At 37.6% G+C, this 25,563-nt stretch overlaps 1 protein-coding gene across 2 annotated transcripts in view; it reads left to right on the top strand.

Moving 5' to 3' along the window:
* slc4a4a (solute carrier family 4 member 4a) overlaps positions 1–25,563 on the top strand; it is an 80,101-nt gene that overhangs the window by 33,191 nt on the left and 21,347 nt on the right. Inside the window, exons 5-14 of one of the 2 annotated variants that reach the window (XM_051950625.1) lie at positions 826–961; positions 3,935–4,095; positions 7,748–7,927; positions 12,643–12,719; positions 16,839–16,996; positions 20,863–20,950; positions 21,952–22,106; positions 23,336–23,446; positions 24,972–25,146; positions 25,224–25,357. In XM_051950625.1, the coding sequence (XP_051806585.1) occupies positions 826–961; positions 3,935–4,095; positions 7,748–7,927; positions 12,643–12,719; positions 16,839–16,996; positions 20,863–20,950; positions 21,952–22,106; positions 23,336–23,446; positions 24,972–25,146; positions 25,224–25,357 (1,375 nt within the window). The remainder of the gene's footprint in view (positions 1–825; positions 962–3,934; positions 4,096–7,747; positions 7,928–12,642; positions 12,720–16,838; positions 16,997–20,862; positions 20,951–21,951; positions 22,107–23,335; positions 23,447–24,971; positions 25,147–25,223; positions 25,358–25,563) is intronic. The other variant, XM_022202583.2, reaches the window with a different exon arrangement.

The raw sequence follows: 25,563 nt of genomic DNA on the forward strand, positions 1-25,563 counted from the left end.
CACGTACTGGTCTTGTGTGGTTGTTTGCTAATGACAGCACTCTTCACGGGGTGGCGACTATTCGTGGACCAGCATTAGGATCTCAGATATTGTGTGCACTTGTTGGAAGAAGCTGCGATTGTGTCGACATGTTTGAATAGCGCTGAAAAGTATTTATGTATCACTCCTGTTGGGATTGTGCTTGGCTCTGTTTAGTGCTACTCTCTCAAAATTCAAATGAGAAGACAAGGGGAGGGAAAGCCAAGCCACCGCCGGAGAATAGGCTAGTTTGTGGACCATTTCCTAATTGTTAATGAGGCGCTTCAGGGCAGGTTGCCAAGGCTGGAGGGCCAATGGTTGGAGGCCTGTTTGAACAGCGAAGGGGGGGGCAGAGAGGGAGAAGCTGTGGGGACACTGTCACTGAGGGGACCCCTAAACCCCATCGGCCCCCTCCTACCTGGTTCACAAAGTCCTGGAGCAGGCAGCCGAGAGCCGCCGTCACTTCCACCCGAGACTTTAATGAGGGTCTAGCTGCTGCTTCGGGACTTCGCTGGACTCTTCTGGTCTGATTAGCAAACCCTGGGTCAGCTGGCTGGGACAACAAAGTGGGGTCACTGAGATTTTTTAAGATGTCCAACAACAACAATAACCAAGAGGAGGAGGAGGAAAAGGAAGAGGACACCGAGGAGAAAGGAGAGGAGGTCATGGTGAAAATCCCCCCACCTCCACCTCCTCCCGAGGTCAATGGGAAGAGTCCAACTGAGGACGACAAGCCGCTGCCCAAACCTTTGCCCAACGGCCACCACTGCCAGCCCATGAACCGCAGTATTTTTCCTCTCTCCACAGTCTCACCTGCGGCTGAGAGGATTCGCTTCATCCTTGGGGAGGAGGATGACGGTCCGGCGCCCCCACAGCTCTTTACCGAGCTGGACGAGCTGCTGTCAGTGGATGGACAGGAGATGGAGTGGAAGGAGACGGCCAGGTAGGAACCTCAGAGGCTCATAATGACATTTACAAACCTTCTCCACTGACTTTTACTAATACAGGGCCTGTGAAACTTGTAATTAAGTGTGTAAAATATACCTCAGTGACTCTTATTTGCTTCTGTAGATGGTTTTAAACCCCAGATTAGAAGACATTTGTGAACTTCAGCCACTTGTCGGTCTAAAATCGAGCTCACAGGGCTCCACAGGTTGCTCCTGTGTGGCCCACTAGTGGGATGTGATGGGATGGTTGTTTATACTTCATTAGCATTGGATGAGTGACGCTCTCTCAGGGGGAAACTGGATTCCTGGGCTGCTGTTTGAGGCACCAAAGGAGTTGATTTGCCTTCTTAATCTCTGACCAGATAGAAATTTTAGTTGGTTAAAACTGTTGCTTGGCTAATCTGCTCTACCCTCGACCTTTAAATAAACTCAATATACTGTAAAATTGCCTTTTAAGATCAAATTCTGATAATATTCTAGTTAAAAGCTAGTTTTAAGTTTTGTTTTATCCAGCATTTATAATTCATAATGATAATTTTTTCGAGCTTAGATTGGTGAAGGATCAGCACCAATAGATTTGAACTTAATCTTTATGTCAAAATTCAGTGGCACAATGTGTTTGTCCTTAATTTGACCTTGATTTGCCCAAATGAATCAATGAAAATGCAAATTAAACGAGTGCATTATGGCATTTGACAGTGTGGACTTGCAAATAACAATGTTTATGATTATGTCAGGTCAACCATCTGAGAAAAACTTATAAAAAAAAAACAGAAAAAGACTAAAATTGCAAATACTTGGCATTGCTTTAAAGATACAGCAAGACAGAGTCTCTTGTCATTCTCTCAAAATACCATATTCAGTATTCAATGGAATAAACTTGCATTTTTTCAGTGCTATGCATCATAAAATACCAAATCATGTACAAAAAACGTATAACAAGGAAATAAAACAAGCCCAAAGATAGTTCTTTAACCCTCCTGTTGTCCTCATTTACGGGCACCAAAGAAAATTGTTCCCTTGTCTGAAAAACATCAAAAAAATTCAGCAAAATGTTCTCCAGATTTATAAAAAATTGCAAAATCTTCAGGAAGAACATTCCAAAAATTCCATCAAATTTCCATAAAAGTTTTATTTAAAAAAAACAAAACAAATTTGACAAGAAATATAAATTTTAAAAAATGTAAATATTTTCAAAAAATGAATAAAAATGTTTGAAAAAATTCTCAAAAATATCTAAAGTAATTCCATATATATCAGTAAAAGTTTTAATATTTTCGTTAAGAGCATTCAGCAAAAAATCAACCAAAATCCAGAGAAATTCGCTGGATTTTGGTTGATTTTTTCCCCCGAATATTCTTAAAAAAACAATTTTTTTAGCATTTCTTTTTTGCACCAAAAAATGGTCAAAAATTTCCCGAAAATGTTGAAATTTTCACTGTGAAAAAATATATATTTTTTTCCATGTTTTCATACTTTAAAACGTGTCAATTTGTCCCGCAGGACGACACGAGGGTTAAGCAAATAGAAACAAGAAATTGTGTGTTACTCCTCAGTCAAAACTGTGCATATAAAAAACATATCGGATTTATTGATAAGAGGATTATCAGGGTTAAACTGTAAAAGTGGAAGTGGACTGCAGTACCAGATGCTTCACAAAAAGAACTTGTTGTTTACTATTTAAGTTTAAATACTTGTATATTTTTCTTACAAAAGGTGAAAAAAAAAATCCTGTATCTTTAATGATGAACTTATTATTCTGCAAATAACTGTGGAGATTAAGAGGTGGTGCAATGTCTGTCCAAGTGCACTCAGGGGCCTCAGAGTGAATAAAAGGTCTCACAAGTGCCGGGTAGTGCTGGACGTCTGCCAAGCGCAGCTTTAGCAGCCAAATTGGCCAAATAAAACGCCGGTATAGAAACAGCTGCTCAGTACCAGTTCACTTTCTCATCCGTCTGACTCAGAGGGAGGCGGGAGGGGGACTGATTAAATACATACCGACTCAAAGAGAAGTCAGAATTCCTCATCTGAATGTAAGAATTGATCATTTTGCCTTCATAAAAAACTAAAAAAAAGAGAAAAGCATTGCACACAATCCGCAAAAATATAGATGGTCATCAATTTTTTATCCACCTGTCTGACTGGTTTGCATCACACAGCTCTTAATTTGACTTTAAGTACAAATAAAATTAAACAAAAGACAGCTTAGAATGCTGAGGTGCATTTATTTACCAAATTTTCTGAGAATTTTTGAGAATTTACCACTTATTTCCTGCTCATAATACATTTCTCGTCATTTTTTCCACCCGATCTTTAAATGCAAAGGTTGATAGTCTTTAATTTCCTCACACAAAATAATTTTCATATGTGATTTTTTTCCACTGTGAGGAATATTTGAAGAGTTCATTTGCAAAATCAGATAACTCCGTTTTGATACATTTTCAGAAAACTGTTTTTTTTATTGTTTACTTGAGACAATATCAATCAAACTGAAGTTTAGTGGATTTGACTCAGGGGAAAAATACATGACAAAATAGAGAAAAAATAAATTATGAGTGTTATTATTATTATTATCTCAAGTAAACAATAAAAAATGTGTTTTCTGAAAATGGAGTTACCTGTTTTTACAAATGAACTCTTCATTTTGACATTATTGTGTACAGCTTCTATAATGGCAACAGGTGAGGCAGCTATAAGATACACAAAGCATCTACAGAACCTCTGATATATAATAACAGACACGAAACAGACAGATGTGCATCATGTTCATGTTTAATCTGTTTAATCAGCTTCATTTTAATTGCATGTCCACATGTTGTGTCTGAAGATGCCATTTATGTTAAATTATTAATTGGTTGTATGGAATTACACTTCCATTTAAGTGTTCATCCGAGATTATGGCAGCAAACTGTTTAAATGTTTGCTTGTAATGTGTCCTTTTGTTCTAATTTTTTTTTTTATCTTTCCAGGTGGATCAAGTTTGAGGAGAAGGTGGAGAAAGGAGGTGAGCGCTGGAGTAAACCACACGTGGCCACACTGTCTTTACACAGCCTGTTTGAACTGAGGACCTGCATAGAAAAAGGCACCATCATGCTGGACATGGAAGCTTCCACTCTGCCTCAGGTTGTCGGTAAGTTCACCTCTGGCCATCTTTTCTGAACAGTCAACAATTACTACTGTGATGTAGATTTAAGACTTTCATACATTATTTTCACATTGTGACAGCGAAAGGAAAAGTAGTCAGATGAAGGTTTGAAGAAAACAGTCTCCATCCAGTGTCACATGAATTTAGCATTTTACTTTAAAGTGTTTAACTATCGTAACTATAACTATGATCTGCTCCTAAACTTAAATTATATATCAAGAAAAGCACTCAGAGAGAGCAGTACTCTGCCAAGGCTGTTCATTGCTCCATATGGCTTTGTCAGAAATGCAGCATTTAAAAAAAAAAAAAATGCAGCATACATTTATTTGTTATTGAAGATCAGAAATTAGCATAGAATGTGTCCGTTTAATATAGATGAACCCACAAACAAAAGGACCTTGCACTGAGCACAGGTGTGTGTTATGCATGTGTACGTTATGTACTCATACTGAATCATTCTGAACAAGTTTCAAGGCATTTTGGACAAGTTTTAGTCATTTTGAACAAATTTCAACTAATTTTGGGTAATTTTTTTATCTAATTTTGAAAAGTCTGAATTATTTTGAACAAAATTTGCATAATTTTGGACAATTTTTAGTTATTTTGAACAAGTTTTTGATCATTTTGGATAATTCTTTATCTAATTTCGAAGAACGTTTGAGTCATTTTGGAAAGACTTCCATTCAATTTGAACAAAATGTGCATAATTATGGAATCACGTGACCTAAATATGTAGTGGGTGTTGGGAATTGATGGGACTCAGAAACACCCCATAATTTAATCATGTATTCCTTAAATCATTTTTTAAGTTCCGACAAGTTCTCAGCAGTGGATTTGTAGTAGAATCACAATCATGTGATTGTCAGCAGGCATCTGATGTAGTGTTCACTTGTTGTCATGGATACAGTGACACCGTGCTGCTATCTGGCAATGATTCAGAAATCCTTAACAAATCAGTGGATCCAGACTATAAGCTGCATCACTGCCAAAATCTAATCATTTGGTCCTTGTTTCATTTCTGACCTTCCCTGAAAATTTCATCCAAATCCGTTAGTCTATTTTTGAGTAACGTTGCTAACAGACAGACAAACGTACGCCGATCGTCGCGTATTCCTTGACAGAGTAACAATTAAAAAATATTGCACAATGTGAAATATAATTTTACATCTCAAAATTAGCAGGACAGTTTAGGGGTTTGCTCTAAAATTTAGTGTAAAATAATCAAATTGTAGAGTTTTTAACTCGTGTTTTCTGTGGTTTATTATGCATTCAGTCTTCATTACACGTGGCTGTGTTTATTTTTTTACTGCTGTATGAGACCAGATAAAGCTCAGCATCTTCCTGCTTGAGAACCGAGACCCCGTCTGCCAGTTTGATGGGATCTGCTCGGTGACGTTCAGGATATTCAGAGCTGGTCTGCTGGGTTGCGTGCCGGTTTCTTTCCTTCCTCTCTTTTCTTTTAAGAGTAACAAAAGGCCACAGTGGAGCTCCAGGCTGCTCTGGACTTTTTTTTTAAATTACAAAACCAATTGGACTCAAATAGTAGTTTCATTTCCTCACAAAAAGCTTCCTAATCTGAGGACATCCAATCCTGTCGTCTCGGCCCTCCCATGTCACGCCACCACCCTGACGTTCGTCTCTGCATGACGGAGCAGGAGGAAGAGTTCCCACTTGGACTGATTAATGTGAAGTAATTGAGTGTGCTGCACGGGGCCTCTTAGACTCAGGCCTGCTGACTTGACTGATGGGCCATTAACGGCACCAACGAGAAGAGAAACCACCCCGAGGCTGTTTTCTCTCAGCGTGAGGCCTTCTGATCTTCTTTTTTAAAAATAGCCTAGACCTTTTGATTGAGCCATTTCATGATGCCACAAAGACTCTGACACAGGAGCTGTGCAGTCTGGGAGGCTCTAATTGAGTCCTTATAAGTATGACGAGGCTTTTTATGGAGACTGGATGTTCACTGGGAGTGATGCTGCTGCTAAGTGAAGTCTGCATGAAGAGAGACAACATGAAAACATGATGTCAAATAGCAACGTGGTGTAATTTTAGGCATTGTGCACGTTTCCTAAAAGGTTTTTAACCCTGGTGTTGTCCTGTGGGTCAAAATCGACCCGTTTTGAAGTTTGAAAATTTGGGGAAAAAAATATTTTCACAGTGAAACTTCTGATGTCCACATTTTCAACATTTTTGGGAAATCTTTGAACATTTTTTGGTGGGGAAAAAGAAAAAATGTCAAAAATATTTCTCAAGAACATTCACAAAAAAATCAACTAAAATCCAGCGAAATTCGCTGGATTTTAGTTGATTTTTTTGGTGAATGTTCTTAAAAGAAAATATTAGAAGTTTAACTGATACACATGTAATCATTTTAGATATTTTTAGGATTTTTTTTGGAAGATTTTTACTCATTTTTTGAAAATATTTACAAGATTTTTTTTGCCAAATTTGGGGGAATTTTTAAAAATAAAACCTAAGGGAAACTAAGGAATTATTTGAATTTTCTTCCTGAAGGTTTTGCAAATTTTTAGAAATTTGGGGAATTTTTTTGCTGAATTTTTGGATTTTTTTCAGAAAAGGAAACAAGATTTTTTGATGCCTGTAAATGAGGACAACAGGAAGGTTAAATGAGGCTTTTATTCATTAATTTATTCTTTAATCAGCACTTTTGGAAATAAAACTCAAAAATGCTTGACTAGGTTATGTAACACTGCAATGTTGAAACAATTATCACCATTCCGGTAGATTCGATTTGATTAGATTCAACTTTCTTGTCTTTGCAGTTTAACATCCAACCGGACGTGCAAAAGAAGCAGTAAAATGCATTATGCACAGTACGTGGCAGTTTGAATAGAATAAACATCAAATTTTCACATTTTTATCAAATGCTCCAAATACAAACTCCTGGCACCAATCATATTCTGTAAAAGAAACAAAACGTTTTTCGTCATACTTTGTGTTTTTTGTGTATGTTTTTCAAACTGTAAAATCAGAAAAGTCTTTAGATTCTCAGCTCTCTGATGGTCCCTGAACTAAACATGTGTGACGTGTAGTTTCATCGAGAAAATTAACCAAATTTAAACTTAAAATTTTTTATATTCACTTAATTTGACACGACTCCTTTAAAAATCCACCAAATTTAAACCGTTTGCAGTCAGAAGATTCTTCAATAAAGTAAAAATTTGAAATTTTTTTGGTTCAACTGAGAATTTAAAATAACAAAAAACTTAAAAAAAAAAATCTGCTGTTGGGTTTCACAGGCATGTTGCGTGCTTTTCTATAAGTTTTTTAAAAAATCATCATGTCAGGGTGGTATGAACCCACCAAGTATATAAATACAATACATGATATCAATTTATGAATAGAAACAGTAAAGAATCCTTGTAAACGACTAAATTATTCATATAAATAGTCAACATACAAGACATTTATTGATTGTAGCTTGATGACACTGAGGCTATGTGACCTTTCTTCATTTATGTCTTCAGATTCCATTCACTTTTGAACTATTTTCATGTAAAGTGAGGAAAATGCTCTGAAATAATACAAAAAATGAAAAACAAAGCCTGCTGTTGTTGGGTGTAATATTTTTCTGTCATCTTTCCTCACTACCTTCTTCCTCTCTCTGCACCTTCAGAGCAGATCACCGACAACCAGATCGAGATCGGACAGCTGAAACCCGAGCTGAAGGACAAGGTGATGTACACGTTGCTACGGAAACATCGCCACCAGACCAAGAAGTCCAACCTTCGCTCTCTGGCCGACATCGGCAAGACGGTCTCCAGTGCAAGTAGGCTGTTTTCCAACCAGGAGAACGGTAATACCGGTGCCAGTTTGGTGCAGTCTTCTTCTTTTTTTTATTCAGATTTTTAAGCAGAATAAAAAGGATATTTAATTTGGGATTTTATTAGAATGATCTACTTGGCTGTTATAGGGATTTTAATTTAGTTTTTGAAGTTAGAGTCTGAGGTGCACAGAGAGTTTTGGGGCAGCGATGAATGCCACAGTGTCTGCTGCCCTCCTCTGCATGAACCCACTAATGTGGCACCAGATTGTCCCAAATAAGATTCGGCTGGAACCAGTAGAAGCAGGAAAACTTTTTTTAAATGGAGACTTTACCAGATTTTTTCCCCTATTACTAGATTTTGAATGTGTTAACACAAAAACTAAAGTGCAGCTTGCTCACTAAACTCAACATTTAATGAGTAAAATAAGAGTTTAGAAATGCCTTCTGCTAATTCGTCACAAACTTTAGTTGTTATCGGTCTAACAGCACTTTAATGTACTCACTGTAGACTACTGTACTAACTGCATTCATAGATCCATAACTTAATTGATCAGAAGCAAAGTTTATCAGCAGCACCTGTAAGTGCAGCTGGAGATAATTTTAGCTGTAATCTTGTGCGTGATTTTATGACCGTGGTGAGAAAAGTCCAAGGCCCTGCAGAAATCATAAAGCTCAGCAGTGTTCTGAAGGTTATCAGTTCCATCAGTCAAAATCTCTAAAGCTCTAAAGTTCATGCTTACAGTGATGTTTCCCTTAATTAACTTTGATTAAATGCACTTTCTATTTACAATGTAATGTAATAATGCTTTTCTTTCACAGGACGGGCTGTTGCTTTATCTCACTGAAGATGATCAGAAACAGAATTACTTCGATAAGAATTCAAGATTTATGAAAAAAAACAGAAATAAAAGTATGAAAATGACTTAATTTGCCACATTTAATTGGGTTTTCACTGCTGCTGTGTAAAATGGATTTAATGCTAATCCGGTGCATTCTGAGTATCAGGCTGCATGAAACACACAAAATCCTCAGTTAATGAAATTTAAATGAACAGTTCATTTTTCTGAGCAGCGACTGAAAACTTCACTAAACAACATTACAGTGATTCAGATCATCTCCAACATGAGAGAAGTAACACCCCGACTGCACGCTTATCTGACAATAACAACACGTGTTTGAATGTTTTGATCGCTGCACACTGAATAAGCAGAAGTCTCACTTTGTGTAAATAATCAGTTATCAGCCACGAGCCACTGGAGAGTAAAGTCATTTATTACCTGCTATCAGATTTGGGTCCAAACAGAAAACTTCTTCTGTTCTGACTTTTACTGAGGGATCAGATGGAAATACACCACACTGAAGCCTGAACCTTTTACCCAGATCAAAGCCAAGATAAAAAACTTCACCAATAATCAGTAACTGACTCTATCTCTTTGAGGTGAAGTCACTTTATTTTCTAACCCCTTAAAAAACAAATATCGAAAAATGTATATCAAATAAATAATAAATGAATTTTTTAAAAATCTAAAAACTATTTTATATATATGTATGTATAATTTTTTAATTATGATTTTTTATTTCTTATATCTTTCTTTCTTTCAAGTTTATTTGAAAAAGGACAGCGTGCAGTTACATTAAAAAGATGGCTGCACCAGATTTAGCATCATGCTAATTTCCATCTGTAGTCCTTGGTCCAACTTCTAAATTATAATATCTAAATAATTATACATTATTTTTGCACATCTTCTATATTTGAATATATAGAATAAAAATATGGAAAATACAGAAAAAAGTCGCCAAAACAACATATTTATGTAGATATAAATAGTAAAAGCTAATAATTAAAAAAAAGTAATTATCAGTTTTTATTATTTATATCTAAATAAATATATATTCTTTTTGCACATTTTTCTATATTTGTACAGCCTAAATAGAGAAAAATACCCAAAACAATATATATATATAATAATAATAAAAATAATGTTTTACAGGGTTAAATTCCAGTTTTCTGTCCAGTGACTCGTGGTTTATTTATTCATCGTCTTGCTTCACTGTTTCTCTGCACTAAATGCGGATAAATTGTGTTTCTCGGATCTTTCAACAGCTTCTTGATTCTGCTGCTTTAACTAATCTCCTGCTTGGGCTCAGTCTCTACCTTCCGTCTCTCTTTCCTCCTTTTTGCTTGCCTGGATCTGCTTCGATTGACCTGCTGCTGCTACTAAAAGCTCGCAGTCCTCTTGAGAACTCGGTGACCTGCCTGTCAGGTCGCATCTCAATGGAGGACCTGCAGACCCAGAGGAGCACCAGCATGGACTGGCTTAGTAAGTCCTCCTGGACCACAATACCTTCACACTGCAGAACGCTCATTCTGTTCTGATTTATCAGCATCTGTCAGCTGATTGGACTAAACTGATCATCCTTAAAAAAACACCACTAAGCTGCTGTGTTTAACTTGGGCTGAGCAATTTGAGAATGATACCTTAATTGTGTTTTTTTAACAATATTACAATTTGAAATATATTTGTTAAAGCTTCAGTTCAGCATATTTTGTGTACCCTACCACATGATACCATTAAAATATTCACATATTCCAATGCAAAGATGAGATTTTAAAGGCATGAATTGCTTTAAATGTGTATTTATTACATTTTTAAATGTCACAGAGGATAGAAGACTTTAAGTTTACCTTTATTTTATTTTATTTTACATAGCAACGGTAAAATGATCTGTCAGGCAGCAACAAAAATAACTGTAAAAATCAATCAATTTGTAAATGAAATAAAATATTAAAACAAGTCCACACAGGATTACAAATTATATATATTTTTAGATAAAATACATATAAAATACTAAAAAAAACCAAACAAACCAAAAACAAAAACCTCAAATTGTAAACCTTGAGATTTTTCTCATAAAATGTTTTTTTTTTACCACTAGAGGAAGGTTAAAGTTTTGGAACAGCTGCAGCAAAACCCGAATATTTCATCCCTAATTATCACAAAAGCTGTAAATAAAGAAAAATTGAATTAAAAACAATCATCTCTTTCTGCAAAACAGTCTCTGAGCTGCATCTGGATGTTACACATTCTGATATAAAGTTAAAAAAAAGTCAGACGTGCTGCATAATATCCGTCCTAAATTGCAGTTTTTGTGATTTTAGATTTCGATCAGCTGTTCAGCCCTTGTTAATGTCGTAACACTCATTAGCATTTTATTTAAACCTCTAATTATGTCAGAGGCCTCAGTGTCTCATTTTGTGGTTTATTTGTGAGTCTGTGCAGCTTTTTGTTGACACAGAATCAGATTTACGTCCAATCAGAACCGAGCTGCAGTTTGAACGTAGTCGAGACCAACTGGAATGTAAAAATCTCATTCACACGACATGAATGCAGTAAAATAGATTTCATTTTTATGTGCTTAATAGCGTTATTATATAGCTTTTTTTAGCTGTTACACTTTTTTTTAATATAAATCCTTCCCTGTCAGATTAGGATTTATTCAGAGTATTTCACAGCTATAGTTGAGCCCTCATTTTTCATAATTTTAGTATTTTTTTGTCCTCTTTTGTTCTATAAAACACTTTATAGTCTGATTTTTATTTCCAGTGGCTGCATCACACTGACACGCACGTTATTACCCACAATGCTGAGGAGGCAGATGTTCCAAAGGCTACAGTGGCACCAGATTTTGCACTCGTTGGGTTTTTTATCTTTATTTTATTTTTTCCTCTGTGCTCTCTGGCAGCTCCAGGACTGAAGTAAGGTCAGACTCTGCTGTCAGCTCTCTGACGCTGCAGTTTGACGAGCCGAAAACCAAAAGTCAGCAGAGCATCAATCAGTCCGACGTTCACCTGCTTCACATGAAGGAAGCACTTAGAGCACTTTGATGAGAAAGGAAGGACACGAGGACGGGCAGATATTCTCCACAGTGAAGCTCAGATTAGACCAAGAAGATCTGCAGGTGCTGTCCAGGCTAATTCAGCACCGGCTGGATCAGGATTAAGAAAGATGAATGAAGAATATTAATTATACTGTTTTATTTAAATTGACTGAGACCAGCTATCCTTTGAAAACAGAAAATTTATTTGAACATATTCAACGCTTTCCTTTAAATAGTATCAATATAAAACCTCTCTGACTGCAACAAACTATTTTTTTATTTGTCAATTAATCGGTTATTTAATTGATTTTTAAAATATGAGAAAAATGTTGATCAGCTTTTCTCAAAGCCTAAGATGACGTTTTTAAATGTCTTTTATTTACAACCAAAAGATTTTCAGTTTACTGTCAGAAGAGTAAAGACACGAGAAAATCTGAATTTACTGTTTTTTTAACTACTCAAAACAATGAATCAATTATCAAAATAGTTGCTGATTATTTTAATAGTGGAGATTTAGTTGAATAATTGTTGCAGCTCTAGTGGTAAAACGTGAACGGTGACGAAGCACTAAGCTGCAGAATTCCAATTACTGGCCAGTTATCATCCTGCGAGACATTTCTCCTATTTGCCGGATAAGTGTTGATGACTCCAGAGTTTATCACAGACGACGGTCAGCGGCGTCTTTCTGTCCTACGGTTTGCATGACTGTGGCTGCTGTCTTGGTTATTCTTTTATGGTACTGCTTTTAGAGGAAACCGTTTGGGCCACTGTCTTTTCCTGGGTCTCTGCCTTCCTCTTTTCCACTCAGTTATTTAGATCCCGGTGAAGTTGAAGCTGCTCTAACGGCTCAGTTTGTGTTTAAACAGACAGTCCAACCACGACTCACCGGAACCTGACGTCCAGCAGCCTCAACGACATCTCCGACAAACCGGAAAAGGACCAGGTGAGTGGACCTGGTTATGTGTTTCTGTTGTCCTGTCTCTGTTCTTGTCAAGCTCAGTGGGCAGGGCTTAAACATTTCTACGTCTGTTTTCTGGGCAGATATGTATAAAACTAACCAATGAATTATTGAGATCTTGACATTTTTAGTCACCTAAAATTTAATTGACTTCACCAGTCAAGTAGGCAGTGACCCTCCTAACCCCAAAGGTATGTTATGTTTTTTAAAAAAAGGCAAAAATATACTATTTATTAGAGCCAGAAGACGTAAAAAACAGAAAGAATGCAAACTTTTTGACAGTCTTTGAACTAATTTTGGTTTTGTGTGGAAAAATCTGAGGTTAAAATTGTGATATTCATTAAAGTCACATTATACTACAGGTCTCATTTAAAAAAAATCACCAAAAATAAAGCATCTGTACTAACCGGATTCTGTAAAAAACTAAAAAATCTGCATTCATTTGTGCAACTGTGAAGACATTAATGAGTCAGCTGCGACCAACAGTCACATGACAAAAAATGAGGGCGTTTTCAGCTGAACTGCAGGCAGTGTTTACACAAAGTATGAAAATAGATTTATGTAAGAAGTGAAATATCATTGGTATGTAAAGTCACAATTTTTTTCCTAGTATTAATAATGTCTTAAAAAACAAAGAAATTAAACTTCCATTTTTCCCCTTTTTTATGATTTATGACATTATAACTTTGTCAAACTGCACAGAAGACATTTTTTTTTAGTTCTGTTTCCTTCTCTTAGTGGTTGTGCTGTTTCCATAGAAGTACAACTCTTTAATATATTGTGGATAAAAAAAAATGAGAACACAGTGAGTAAAAATGTGACAAAAAACATGCAGAAACTCCTTCAAGAGCTAATTAAACCTGATGTAAAATTCAGCTTGATGGCCTTTTATTCTAAGGGGAAATGTGACATTACCTTGTATAGAATCTTTTTTTTAACGCTCCAGTCCAATCAGGACAGTAAAGGTGAGGAGAGTCAATCATTTATTTACCAGCCTGCTTGAAATGACATTTGTCAGAAGGAAACGTCTTTCAAGCCTGACTGGAGCAGACTGACAGATGCAGCTTCATCCAGTCAGAGCAGAACCAGGCGGAATGAAGCTGCCGGTTCAGAGATATCACGACTAAAGTGCATTCTTCCAACTGTTGCTGCAGCCGCTCCGAACCAGCTGCAGCCGCATCGACCGATGTTTATGTAATTCAGCTGCTTAGTTTAGCAGTTTATTCCAACACTGTTCTGAATAGACTTCATCTTTAGTGGTATACCTTTAGTGGCAAGATAGTCCTGATTTAGTCCTCAGCAGTGAGGACGAGACTGATAAACGTGGGAACTATCGGTAGCAGAACGAGAGAATATAGGGGGAAATAAAAAGTGAATGATTAAACTAGAATATCAGGACACACCCTGAGACTCTTCCGGTGTATTTCCACTTTACTCTCCACTCTGTCTTAGATTATCTGCCACCCTTGAGATACTAGATCGATTTTTTCCCTCAATGAATTTCCATTGTACTTTTCCTTTGGCCTCTGATGTTAGTGTGATACACTTTCTTATCAGTCCTGCTTTTAACTGGAAAATCACAACACTGACTGCAACTATCATTAACCCTTAAACCAAAGGCTACACTTTGAGTCCAAATAACCTTTCCTTCTAGGCTGAGCTGCTTTTAACACATTTATTGCAGTCTGGCGTAACACACATGAAATAAAACGGCATGACTTGATCTTTTCAGCATGTCTTATCTGTGGGACAAAGTGTAGCGAAAATAAACTTTTTACATTTTAGTAATTACAGTTACAACCTGCCCACAGCTCTGTGTTAAACTGCAAATCACCATTGCATAAAGACGTTAACCCGTGAACCCAAAGCAATTTCTAGTCTGCTTTTTACTCTGCCAAGGAACACGGTAGTTACATGACGATCGGCGTACGTTCGTCTGTATGTCTGTCTGTCAGCAACATCACTCAAAAACGGATTAACGAGTTTGAATGAAATTTTCAGGGAAGGTCAGAAATGACACAAGGACCAAGTGATTAGATTTTGGCAGTGATGCAGCTTATAGTCTGGATCCACAGATTTTTTCAAGATTTCTGTATCGTTGTGAGATAGCGGCACAATGTCACTGTAACCATGACAACAAGTGAACACTACATCAGCTGCCTGCTGACGATCACATGATTGTGATCCTACTACAAATCAACCACTGTGGACTTATCCGTCGGCTGCTATTGACAGACTGAAAATCTAAAATGTCCTTGTATCTCCGTATCTCTCTGATAAGAACCCGTCACTCCTTAAACTGCTTCTGATTAGATCAGAAAATATTTTCGTCATTTGGTTGAACTGATCCAACAGCAATTAAAGAGACACAATCAAATAACTAACATTATTTCAGCTCGTTTTATACCATTAATACAAGATGAACCTTTATTTACTTGTTACAGCAGCTCCAGAGTAGCAGAGCAGAGTGAGAAAGTGCTGGATGAAGTACATGAGCGCAGGCTGAAGTGTGGGTGGTTCAATAGGGCAGTGTGGTGTGGATTAGCTGCGATCGGACACAGGTCAGGGTGTGAACTTACGCAGGTTTGGCCTCTAGAATCATTTACAGACAAGCACTCTGCCAAGATGGCTCAATGGGCTGTTATTGGATCTGTTTGGATCTCGCCAGTGGAAGGTCAAAAGTTTATAGGATTTCAGTCCTTCAGAGGTTGAGGACGGAAAGTTCAGGATCTGACAATGACGAATGTGACGATGGTGATGACGACAGACAGTCTGGCTTCAGCCAGTCGAACTCAGTGTTTTAATTCTCTGTGTTTGGTTCTAAAGAGGATATAATATGAATCCTTCCTCTGTTTTTGAGTTCGGTTGTCATTTTATTTTACTGTAGAATAAAAAAGCGGCTCTCAGACTTTATATCTTAACCTGATGCTACTTCCAGCAGGATAATGCTCCATGTCACAAAGCTCAGATCATCTCAAACTGGTTTCTGAAACATGAAAATGAGTTCTCTGTACTCCAGTGTCCTCCACAATCACCAGATCTCAATCCAATAGAACCTCTGGGATGTGGTGGAATGAGACGTTGGCATCATGGATGTTCAGCCGACAAATCTGCAGCAGCTGTGTGATGCTGTCACATCAATATGGACCAAAATTTCTGAGGAATGTTTCCAACACCTTGTTGAAAGTATAACATCAAGAATTAAGGCAGTTCTGAAGACAAAAGTGGGTCCAACCTTTTACTAGCAAAGTGGACCTAATAAAGTGGCCAGTGGGTTAAAAAAAACAAAAAAACAATGATACAACATGACACATAGAACAGTCCATGAAAAGAAACTATCAAACTACTAAAGAAAACCTTCTATGCAGATCAGTGTAGTTTGCGACAATTCTTAAAAAAAATGCTCATGCACTTAAATCTTTGCTGTCCAGTTATTATTCCAAGCACAAAAAGTAAAAACATCCACATGCGCTTACTAAGCTGGTTAATCAGCTACATGTTCCAGAATCAAACACAATCTATGCACACTTTTGTAAAAACAAATCAGCATCTTCAGGATGCCTCATGAATTCCAATAAAGATGATTTTCTGTGGGATTAATTGTCCATCACGGAAAGATTTGTCTTGATTTTCACTCTACTTTGAAGCACAGTCAGCCCACACAATAATTCTTCTAATTCAGAGGTAGAAACATGTAGAAATCAATTTTTTCACTGCAGTATAAAGTCCTGCACCTCTATGGACGACAACACAACCATGTCTAGAAGTAGACGGAACTAAAACTTGTCTTCTCTGCAGTTTGTGTTGTGATAGATGAAAACAGGCAAACAGTTAATCAAAGACACAACTATAGGACTTTAATGTCCTCTCGAGATAAAATGTTGAACCTGTGGAGCTCAGCAGGTATCCCAAAGAAAAACAGACCTCATGTTACCGCTGCGCTCCTCTTTAGACGACACGGGGGCCTCCTGGTTTGGTATTTAGCCTGAATGGGATTGTCCTGTTTGATATAGGCTGTTTAATTAGCGCTCTGTTTAGGACGGCTTGCTGGTGTGAACGTAACATTTAACGCCTCCTCCTGTTCTTCTTCTTTTGTACTTTCAGCTGAGGAACAAGTTCATGAAGAAGTTGCCGAGAGACGCCGAGGCCTCCAATGTGCTGGTGGGGGAGGTGGACTTCCTGGACGCCCCCTTTGTGGCGTTTGTTCGTCTGCAGCAAGCTGTGATGCTCGGAGCCCTGACGGAGGTTCCTGTTCCCACAAGGTGAAATTCAGAAATAGGAGCTAAAGTTTCATGTAGAAAGATGCAGCAGGCCTTGATTTCTGTTCAGAGGTTGTAGCTGTCTGCATGTTAGTCAGGCTACTTTACATATACACTAAGATTTTATAATACCGACAAAAAATCTGGAGAAAAAACTCTTAAATTAAAAAAGATGTGAGAAGATGTACAATACACCTCCCTTTAACCCTCAAGCGACCAAGCTGTTTTAGCGACTAAAATGACCGACTGGGGTCATTTATGACCCCACTATATTTTACACAGGAATATGTCTACTTTAGTGCCTCTTTTTGTGCTTTCTTACCTATTCCACTCCACTGCATTTTAAGATGGATATTCTAAAATAACCTTCTGTAATTATTCGTGGATTTTAATCATTTTTGACTCAGAGCTAAAGTAAAACCATATGAACAATATGATGCATTGTAAGAACGCAATAACATTTATTTAGACACGCTTTGTCTGCCACTTCTTTTAAAACTTCATTCCTTTTGTTTCCTCAATAGTAAATCAAAAGCACATAAAAACAAAATCTACACAAACATCTTGTCTGTATGTGTGCAATGTAACATGCAGAGAAGTATTTAGATTAGGGGCGGCTGTGGCTGAGGGGGCAGAGCCGTTCGTCCAATGAAAGACACTTCACCCACCTTAGCTCCAGTGCTGCCACTTCCACTGGTGTATGAATGTGTATGCTGTGTAATGTTGGTGGTGGTCAGAGGGGTTGTAGGAGTGGATTGGCAGCCAGTCAGTCTGCCCCAGGGCAGCTGTGGCTAAAAATGTAGGTCTGCCAGCTATAGTGCACTGCAACACACTGAAATATAGCGATTAGAGGTAGAAATAAATAAATAAAACTAAGGCCTACAATAGTGAAAAACCTATGCATCTTTCTGGGGTCATAAGTGACAGCAGACAAGTTTCCATTATCCTTATCACACCAGTTGGCCGATCTCTACAAAAAACTATGAGCAGCTGTAGGACAAGCAGATTGACAAATTCATGGGAGGAAACAATTTTCAGAAAAAAGATATAAAAACGGCAAATATAATTATATGGCTGGGGTCATAAAGAATTTGGATCCCATTTATTGCATTTTCCTGTGCTCACCTAAAGTTATAGCTTAAACCACTGCTGAAACGTTCCGATCATAAAAACTGAAATTTAAAATTTATTGCTGCACTAATGTCAAAGACTAGTTTGTAAAACTGTTTTTCCTTTTTTCTAAACTTTGATTTTACGCCTCTAAGTTGATAAGTACCACAGATTTCCATCATGCGGGCCTTTAAAGTTTTACTGCTATAATCTAGATCGAAGAGCACTTGTGAGGTAATTAAATGATGTCAAAACAGAAGAAAAAAAACCATTCTTATCTTTACCTGTTGTTCTGTAAACACAGAAGCTTCCTTATCAGAATGAAAGACTTTGTTCTGATGTTTAGGAGGAAGCTGTAAAACCAGAATAGATTCAAAAAAGAAAAGTACTCAGAGCAGCACTCCGCCAAGGCTGCTCAGTTGTTGTATCATTTGCGACGGATGAAATCTTGAAAAAATTTGTCAGAAATCACGGCAGCACAGAATGTGTCCATTTAATATCGATGAACCCACAAACACAATGACCTCACGCTGAGCACAGGCGTGTGTTACACACGTGGACAAAATTGTTGGTACCCCTCAGTTAAAGAAGGAAAAACCCACAATTCTCACTGAAATCACTTGAAACTCACAAAAGTAACAATAAATAAAAATTTATTGAAAATTAAATAATCAAAAATAGCCACTACTTTTGAATTGTTGATTAACATAATTATTTAAAAAAACAAACTAATGAAACAGGCCTGGACAAAAATGATGGTACCTCTATAAAAGATTGAAAACTATTTGACCAGAGTGACATGATTAACTCAGGTGTGTCATTTAATTGACATCACAGGTGTTTCCAAACTCATAATCAGTCAGTCTGCCTATTTAAAGGGAGACAAGTAGTCACCCTGCTGTTTGGTGAAAAGGTGTGTACCACACTGAACATGGACAACAGAAAGCAAAGGAGAGAATTGTCCCAGGACATCCGAAAAAAAATGATAGACAAACATCTTAAAGGTAAAGGCTATAAGACCATCTCTAAACAGCTCGAAGTTCCTGTGACAACAGTGGCTCATATTATTCAGAAGTTCAAGACCCACGGGACAGTAGCCAACCTCCCTGGACGTGGCCGCAAGAGGAAAATTGATGACAAATTGAAGAGACGGATCGTTGGAATTGTATCCAAAGAGCCCAGAGCAACCTCCAAAGAAATTAAAGGTGAACTCCAAGGCCAAGGTACATCAGTGTCAGATCGCACCATTCGTCGTTGTTTGAGCCAAAGTGGACTTCATGGGAGACGACCAAGGAGGACACCACTGCTGAAAAAAACTCATAAAAAAGCCAGACTGGAATTTGCAAAAATGCATGTTGACAAGCCACAAAGCTTCTGGGAGAATGTCCTTTGGACAGATGAGACCAAACTGGAGCTTTTTGGTAAGGCACATCAACTCTATGTTCATAGACTCAAAAACCAAGCATACGAAGAAAAGAACACTGTCCCTACGGTGAAACATGGAGGAGGCTCAGTAATGTTTTGGGGCTGCTTTGCTGCATCTGGCACAGGGTGTCTTGAAAGTGTGCAAGGTAAGATGAAATCTGAAGACTATCAAGGCATTCTGGAGAGAAATGTGCTGCCTGGTGTCAGAAAGCTTGGTCTCAGTCGCAGGTCATGGGTCTTCCAACAGGACAACGATCCAAAACACACAGCCAAAAACACCCAAGAATGGCTGAGAGAAAAGCGTTGGACTATTCTAAAGTGGCCTTCTATGAGCCCAGATCTGAATCCCATTGAACATATGTGGAAGGAGCTGAAACATGCCATTTGGAGAAGACACCCATCAAACCTGAGACAACTGGAGCTGTTTGCTCATGAGGAGTGGGCCAAAATACCTGTTGACAGCTGCAGAACGCTCACTGACAAATACAGAAATCGCTTAATTGCAGTGATTGCCTCAAAAGGTTGTGCAACAAAATATTAAGTTATGGGTACCATCATTTTTGTCCAGGCCTGTTTCATGAGTTTGTTTTTTTAAATAATTATGTTAATCAACAATTCAAAAGTGATGGCTGATTTTGATTATTTAATTTTCAATAAATTTTTATTTATTGTTACTTTTGTGAGTTTCAAGTGATTTCAGTGAGAATTGTGGGTTTTTCCTTCTTTAACTGAGGGGTACCAACAATTTTGTCCACGTGTGTATGTACAGATACCGAATCACGTGACCTAAATATGTAGCGGGCGACGGGAATTGATGAGACTCAGAAACACCCCCACAATTAAATCAATTGTTCCTTGTATCATTTCTGATGGATAAGTCCTGGATTTGTAGTAGGATCACAATCATGTGATGATCAGCAGGCAGCTGATGTAGTGCTCACTTGTTGTCATGGTTACAGTGATGTCGTGCTGCTATCTGGCAATGACACAGAAATCTTTAACAAACCCATGCATCCAGACTATGAGCTGCATCACTGCCAAAATCTAGTCACTTGGTCCTTGTTTCATTTCTGACCTTCCCTGAAAATTTCATCCAAATCTGTTAATCTGTTTTTGAGTGATGTTGCGCACAGACAGACAGACAGACAGACAGACAGACAGACAGACAGACACACACACACACACACACACACACACACACAACTCCTCTGTTCCTTGGCGGAGTAAAAAATGACCAAATCACCTGAACAGATGCAAACATGAAAAAGTTGCTGCTAATGACAGAATATTATAATTTATTAGATTTATAATCTGGGCTGCTTCTCTTTCTGCAGGTTTTTATTCATCCTGCTCGGACCCAAAGGCAAAGCCAAATCGTACCATGAGATCGGCAGAGCGATCGCCACACTGATGTCGGATGAAGTAAGTCTCAAAGCATCTGTATTTTCTTTTGTGTGGATCCTTTTCTCTCATATCCTTATGTTTTGATTGTTAATGTCTCATTTAACGTCCACCCTGTAAGGCCTGACAACATTTAACATCTCTGCTGTAAATACTGTTTGTGAACTCGTTATAGACGGTTTTTAATGTGATTCACCTCTCAGCTTATTATTCAGACAGTTTATAGCTGTCAGTTCTTGCACATTTTCTCCTCCACATGTAGAATGACATTCAGTTTCTAAGAAGGAAGTTTTAGCTTCTTCCACTTCTCAGCATTTTCCTATTTGAATTTGGCGTGGTAAGATTTATTTACAACCTTGTTTACTTAGTAATATTACTAAGGACTAAAAAGTAAAGATGTTCTTAAGCTTCTGAGACAGATGTTTAATTAGCAGTGCAGAGAAGTGTCAAAGCTGTAGTAAATAACCATGATTATAAGTTCTACTATGGGCTAGAAAGACTGATCGTATTACCATTAATACAATAAATAACTCAAATAAAACAGGTCAGATGGAATTTACTTAGATGAAACTTTTGGGGTTTATAACGTCTAAAAAACTTAAATCTGTGAGTTTTCTCCATTAACTGATTAGTTGTTTGTCCTACAAAGTGCAAGAATATAGTTAAAAATCTCAAGGTGACAGATGTCCACAACTGAACGATTTTTAGTTTACCGTCACAGAGGAGGAAGGAAACCTGGAAATATTGACGTTTAAGAAGAATTTAGACTTTATCTTTAAACATTTATCATCAATTTTTAAAACAGTTGAAGATTAATTTAATAATTGACAATTAATCAATCAATCGTTGCAGGTGTAACATTATGAGTTGATTTCTCTGATAAAATGTGTTTTAGTTCATCCACAGTCACTCCTTTCCTCGTTCATTAGTCCTCAGATGTTACACTGGACTGCTCGCTGCCTCTTTATGCTTGGACTCTCGTCTTTCACACCTGAACGCTTCGTCCTTCTCTGTCCGCTCAGGTCTTCCACGACATCGCGTACAAGGCCAAGGACAGACAGGACCTGCTGGCCGGCATCGATGAGTTTCTGGATGAGGTGATCGTTCTTCCTCCTGGGGAGTGGGACCCGGCCATCAGGATAGAGCCTCCAAAGTCACTGCCCTCCTCAGACAAAAGGTCCACAAGTTAAATTCAACTTTCTAGTTCAGGGGCTGCTATTAAAGAGAAAAACTGCCTGCCTTTAGATAATGAAATTAAATATTAAACACAAAGCGGTTTCCTTGTTGTGATCTTATCTGAAAACTATGAATGTTCACTCATTCAACAAAGACCTCGGGCTGTAAATTAGTCCGCCTGTCATTTCCAGAGACATACAGAGAAAACGTCTCACAGACTTCAGCTAAAACTGGTTTCATTCTGTCAGCTTAAATCAAAGTGCCAACTGACTAGATATTTTACTACTGAGAATGTGTTTTCTCCTCCCTTTTATTCCTTTCGTCTCCTCTCTTTTCTTTTTTATAATAGCCTAGCTTTTATTTCATTTCCTCTTGATAACAGACATTGTTTTTTTCTTTTTTTCCCAACCAAATCATCGTTGAATCATTTCTCATTTTTTTAAAACATCTTAACCATTTTTAAGAAAAAACTTTAAAATTTGGCTGAAAATGACAATAAAGAGGATTTTTGTTGGGTTTAATTGTCCAGTGCTGCAGCTGTTTTCAACCACTTATGGACCAGAATGTTTCCACAGATTCCCAACAACCCCTCCTGAACCTGCTTCATGGGATTGTTTCTGTGACATACAGGCATAGAAACTATCATCAGTATCCAGGATGTGTTTCTGTTTTCTCATAATTCACTAGAAAAAAACTTTATGAAGTAATTTTTGGGTAAACTTTAAAAATCACCAATTGCAATGTGTGATGATTTGGTGAAATATCGATCAAACTGAAACATTACCATCATCATCATCGCCTTCATCTCCTACAGCCACCTAACAGAAATTTACTATGCACATATGCAATTGCTGCAAAAGCACATTTACCGAGTTTGTGGTTGAAAACTGAGCGAATGAGCTCCAGACTGTCCTCATTAAACGTGTAAGAAGCTGCAGATCTGCTCTGGATGCTGCATGTGCAGGAAATACTTCATGCTATAGAAGCTGCAGAATCACTTGAAGTGCATCCAGGTGAACAATACAGTGCTGTAGGTTTCACATGAAGATGCAGTTTTAGGCAGCAAAGAAGGAATGAGTCAGCTGTTTCTGTGACCAATGATCAGCCTCTAACACACACATGTCTCAGGGGTTGTGATTGTAAGATGTGGAACCGTTTTAAAGTGATCAATTAGTAATAAAAGTAAAGTTTCAGATGGAAACACTGAACAAAAGTGTACTTTTGTTTTAGGAAAAACATGTACGCAGGAGGCGACTCTCAGATGAATGGAGACATGCCTCATGATGGAGGTCATGGAGGAGGAGGACACGAGATCGGAGAGGAGCTGCAGAAGACGGGAAGGTATGAGGCTGTCAGCAGCAGCAACATTAGCGGTGTCGTCTAAACAGCTAAATATATTCATTTACCTGTAAACCTAAACACTGAGCACTGGGGGACCTGTTCTAAAACTAAACATGGAAAAGTAAAGCTGTAGAGGAAAATACAAGAAGGTGAAGAAACTGAACAGCGCTGAAACAACAAAATGTGAGTTTCAGAATATTGTGCAAGGAACTGAAGCGGCTCATGACAGAAAATGGCAATAATTTGACAGAAATCTTGAGATAAATTAGATAAACCTTCATTAATCCCACAGTGGGGAAATGTTCAGTGCTCCAGAAGCAAGGAGGGATAATGCAAAAATATAGAAAATTAAAATCTACAAAAGTACCGATGATTTGATTTGCTCATTTGATTTTCAAAGGGGTCCTAAAAACACAAACAGCGTTATTTAACAGAAACCAGAAATAGTCAAATACAATCAACTTCTCACTCGTTCTCACCTCCAGAGTAGTAAAAGAAAATGCCAAGGTAGTTTGCACACACAGAGAATGTGACATGGTGTATACAGCTGCAGTACTCAGCAACAACAGACAGTAAAAGAATAAATATGCTCATCTAAGTTTGAGAAGCTCTAAATATAAAATGCTATACATATAAGAAGTATAACTGTAAGAAGTACTGTGTAAAAGTAAGTGTAAACAAAGTACTGTGTAAGGAAAAGACATACATTTGCTTAAACCAGGGTAATAAACTACAGGAAAATTTAAATTATATTTCACGCTGTTACTAACCCTCCTGTTGTCCTCATTCAAGGGCACCAAAAATATTGTTTTCCTGTCTGAAAAAAATCCAAAAATGTAGCCAAAAAAAATTCCCCAAATTTCTGAAAATTTGCAAAACTTTCAGGAAGAAAATTCCAGTAATTCCTTAAATGTTTTATTTTAAAAAAATCTCCCAAATTTGGCAAGAAAAGTCTTGTAAATATTTTCAGAAAAAATCCTAAAAATATCTGAAGTGATTACAAATATATCAGTAAAACTTCTAACTTCTAATATTCTCTTAAGAACTTTCACACAAAAAAGATGTTTTTCTGAATGTTCTTAAGAAACATTTTTGAACATTTCTTTTTTTTTTTCCAACCAAAAAATGTTCAAAAATTTCCCAAAAATGTTGAAAATGTGGGCATCAGAAGTTTTACTGTGAAAATCTATATTTTTTTTCCACGTTTTCAAAATTTCAAACAGGTTAATTTTGACCCGCAGGACGAAACGAGGGTTAAGGTGTTACACATGAGGGTATTGGATATTGCATTGGTTGTGAAACAGGAGTCAATGATTTCTTGATTGTTGATCAGAAAACCCTTGTGTAATTATGTTAGCACATGAATGAAAGTGTAAGTTTTCATTAAAAACATGAAATTGTCAGGTTGGCTCCAAATGTTTGGACGGTAGTGTTCGTCTACGTTTGCTCAGAAATGTTGCTCTTTCTGTTTGTTTTTTTTATTCCGCGTTGCAGAAACTGATGCGTCTCTTCCGTCTGTTTCCAGGTTCTGCGGGGGTCTCATACTTGACATCAAAAGAAAACTGCCTTTCTTCTTCAGTGACTTCACCGACGCGATTCACATCCAGGCCCTGTCGGCCATCTTGTTCATCTACCTGGGAACCGTGACCAACGCCATCACCTTCGGAGGTCTGCTGGGAGACGCCACAGAGAACATGCAGGTCAGACTGGGATCTGATCTTTTATTAAACACTGACACTCTGAATTATCCTCTAACTCCTCCTCTCGGTGCGTTCAGGGTGTGTTGGAGAGTTTTCTGGGAACAGCCATCGCCGGTGGAGTTTTCTGTCTGCTGGCTGGTCAACCGCTCACCATCCTCAGCAGCACCGGGCCCGTTCTGGTGTTTGAGCGGCTGCTGTTCAACTTCAGCAGGTACACAGAGTTTTTTTTTTTTTAGTTTAACAGAGATTCAGTGAGACACTCAAGAATATAGTTGTTCTCAAAATCATGTTTATAGTGATTATTATCAGTGTGTTGGGGGCATTTTGAGGAAAAAGTTCTGGATTTTGAGTGTTTTTGATGTAAAAGTTTACATATTATGAGCAAAATGTTGATATTATAATAATATATAATAGTTA

The sequence above is a fragment of the Acanthochromis polyacanthus genome, chromosome 7, assembly GCF_021347895.1.
Source record: "Acanthochromis polyacanthus isolate Apoly-LR-REF ecotype Palm Island chromosome 7, KAUST_Apoly_ChrSc, whole genome shotgun sequence".
Classification (NCBI taxonomy): Eukaryota; Metazoa; Chordata; class Actinopteri; family Pomacentridae; genus Acanthochromis; species Acanthochromis polyacanthus.